The 2,500-nt window shown below is 47.3% G+C and overlaps 1 protein-coding gene across 1 annotated transcript in view; it reads right to left on the bottom strand.

The window, feature by feature from the left end:
- The window catches only part of LOC125959185 (homeotic protein empty spiracles-like), a 21,166-nt gene that overhangs the window by 1,085 nt on the left and 17,581 nt on the right, over positions 1-2,500 (bottom strand). Inside the window, exon 4 of the mRNA XM_049691996.1 lies at positions 1,782-1,936. Coding sequence (XP_049547953.1) covers positions 1,782-1,936 — 155 coding nt within the window. The remainder of the gene's footprint in view (positions 1-1,781; positions 1,937-2,500) is intronic.

The raw sequence follows: 2,500 nt of genomic DNA, 5'->3' as shown, positions 1-2,500 counted from the left end.
TCCCTTGAGCATTGAGAACATTACTCCGCTTCGTCCGCTGTGTAGCTATCTCTTCTTTTGCTTCTCTGTCTCTCTATCTCTCTCTCTATCTCTCACCCTATCACTCTACATATTATGCGCTATGCTGTGCGTCCTTAAACCGCGTTCACACTTGGCCGCCGCCGCCGCCAACAGCACCTCCCCTAGACCGTTTCGCTCCGCTCGAAGGCAGATTCATGGCAGATTGCGAATATTTGTTCAACAAAGTGCTAACAATTTATTTTTCCCCCGCTCCCCTCGAGAAGAGCGTCGGTCCCTCGCTCGTCCTCGGTGACCTCGCGTTGGTGCATCCCTTTTGTGTGTCGCGTGATATGTATGTCTGTACATAAAACGCTGGGACGGCGTCACCCTACCCTACCATTTTCCGTCCCGGGACGTGATCAAATTTTCAGCCAATCCAATAAAATGGAGGGAAATTGCCATCATCATCCTCGGTTTTCCCCTCGGTATTCTGTCCCACTTGGAGGGCGACCGTCGTGCAGGACACATTCTCATCTCGGCACGGCACAACGAACACAATTCGCTCGTTCGCATCAAAGTAACCTTTCCTCTCTTTGCGTGAGTGTGTGTGTACGGGTGTCCTGCGCCTGCTTCGTGTGACGTACCGACCGGGTAAGGATAAAATGGTCTATCAAATGAGCTGTCATGGCGTGGCTTATAGTGGTGTCCGGAGCTGATGATGAGATTGAGCGTTACTAACGGTTCGTAAGGATATTCGTAAGGATATTCACTAAACACCCTGAGAAGCAGAGACAGAGCTGATAATGTTGGGACGGTGGTGGTGGTCTCGTGGCTGTTTTTTCTAATTCCTTCTTCTCCACTAATTAATGTCTTCTTCTCTAATTACTCAACAACAAGGATGCAAATTACAATGGAAATGGTAGTGGATTTCGTAGGTATGTTAGGCGATCAACACACGACCAATATTATTGATCCAATATAATAAAAAAGAGATTGTAATAATGTAATTTATTTATTTGGCGTCTGCTGCCAAATATTATCTTGAGGAATAGATTAATATTCAATCAATCAGAGCTACAAACGGTGCAATATGAAATGTTATGCCAGGTGATTTTTTTTTTAAATAAAAGCATTTGGTATGATAAAAAATAGACTGAATAACTGTAAAAATTGTTTTTGAAATAAAAATTTGAAAAATGACTAAAAAACGATAAAAAATAAAACTACAATTCAGTGAAAACCTCTTATAGGCTCTCCCCTTTTCAGTCATTCAGTTGCCTTACAGATCCAATCATTTTTAACCATTAATTCATCAAATTACCAGAGACTCGACAGCTTTTTTTAACATATCTAAGAAAGGACGAGCCTTATATTTGCGGATATGACCAAAATAATCAAATGATAGAACAATAATGAACGGAAAGCTTAACGAAGACAGCAATGCTGCCTACCAATGGAATCCCTTCAATATGTTAAAAGATTCAGAAATTCACCGAGTTTTATTGGCGAGTGCTTCAATATAGCTACGCCACTCACAGTAATCAATAATATTGAACGTATTAGTACGCTAGAGATGCACAAACCGGAACAGCGAACCGACACAATGACGTCGCATCTTCCTTGTAACATTTGTTGAGGTCGTTTATGTAACGTGTTATCTCTCTCTCTCTATGTATTAACCAACCAACCAACCAATCGGTGGGTGATTCTGATGGGGTGATTGTGTTGAGGTGCTGCTGACGGTCCCCCCCCCCCCCCCCCCCCCCGGTCGGTGGACTTACCTGTGTTTCGGTGAGACCGAGCGCCTGCGCCAACGATTTCCTTTCCGCACCGACCACATAGTGGTTGCTCTCGAAGGCGTGCTCCAGCTTCAGCAGCTGCGAGGGTGAGAACGCGGTCCGGACACGTTTCGGTTTGCGGAACGGTAACAAGTAATCTGCGGAAGAGAACCCCACGAGAGACACAGAGAGAGAGAGAGACCAAGGTCGGTTTAGCGTTAATTGCGAGACAATAATATGCCGCCGTAACGCCGATGCGCTCCTGAAAATGAACCCATTTCGTCCAGATTGATCCCCACCACCACATCCATCGTCCTCTACCGCAGCCAACCAAGAAAGTAATCTTCTCGCTCGGAACATTCCAGGGCACCGTGTTCCAGAGACTCGTCTGCACTCCCGTGTCCGGTGTCCAGCATTCGCGCCAGCATTCTTCTCGTTAGAATTGGCAACGACGTAAGGTTTCGGTGCGGTGAAGAAGGCCTTCCAAGGGGGGGGGGGGATACGCGAAGGTCCCGCCAGTCCCTTCACCGACGCCCGTCCGTTTCCGCCAGCCAACGAAACTGACAGAAGGCAATTTGCCTGATAATTCTCGACTGGCTCGGGCTCGAGCTCGGTCCGCAGCCCCCGGGGCCACTTGTCAGCTGTCCCTCTGTTTCTGTATACCGTCCACGGTAACGACGACGACGACGACGACCGGGTTCTTGCCCAGCAGCAGCAGCAGT

The sequence above is a fragment of the Anopheles darlingi genome, chromosome 2 (assembly GCF_943734745.1).
Source record: "Anopheles darlingi chromosome 2, idAnoDarlMG_H_01, whole genome shotgun sequence".
NCBI classification, from domain to species: Eukaryota; Metazoa; Arthropoda; class Insecta; order Diptera; family Culicidae; genus Anopheles; species Anopheles darlingi.
This window is presented reverse-complemented; position numbering and strand designations above follow the sequence as displayed.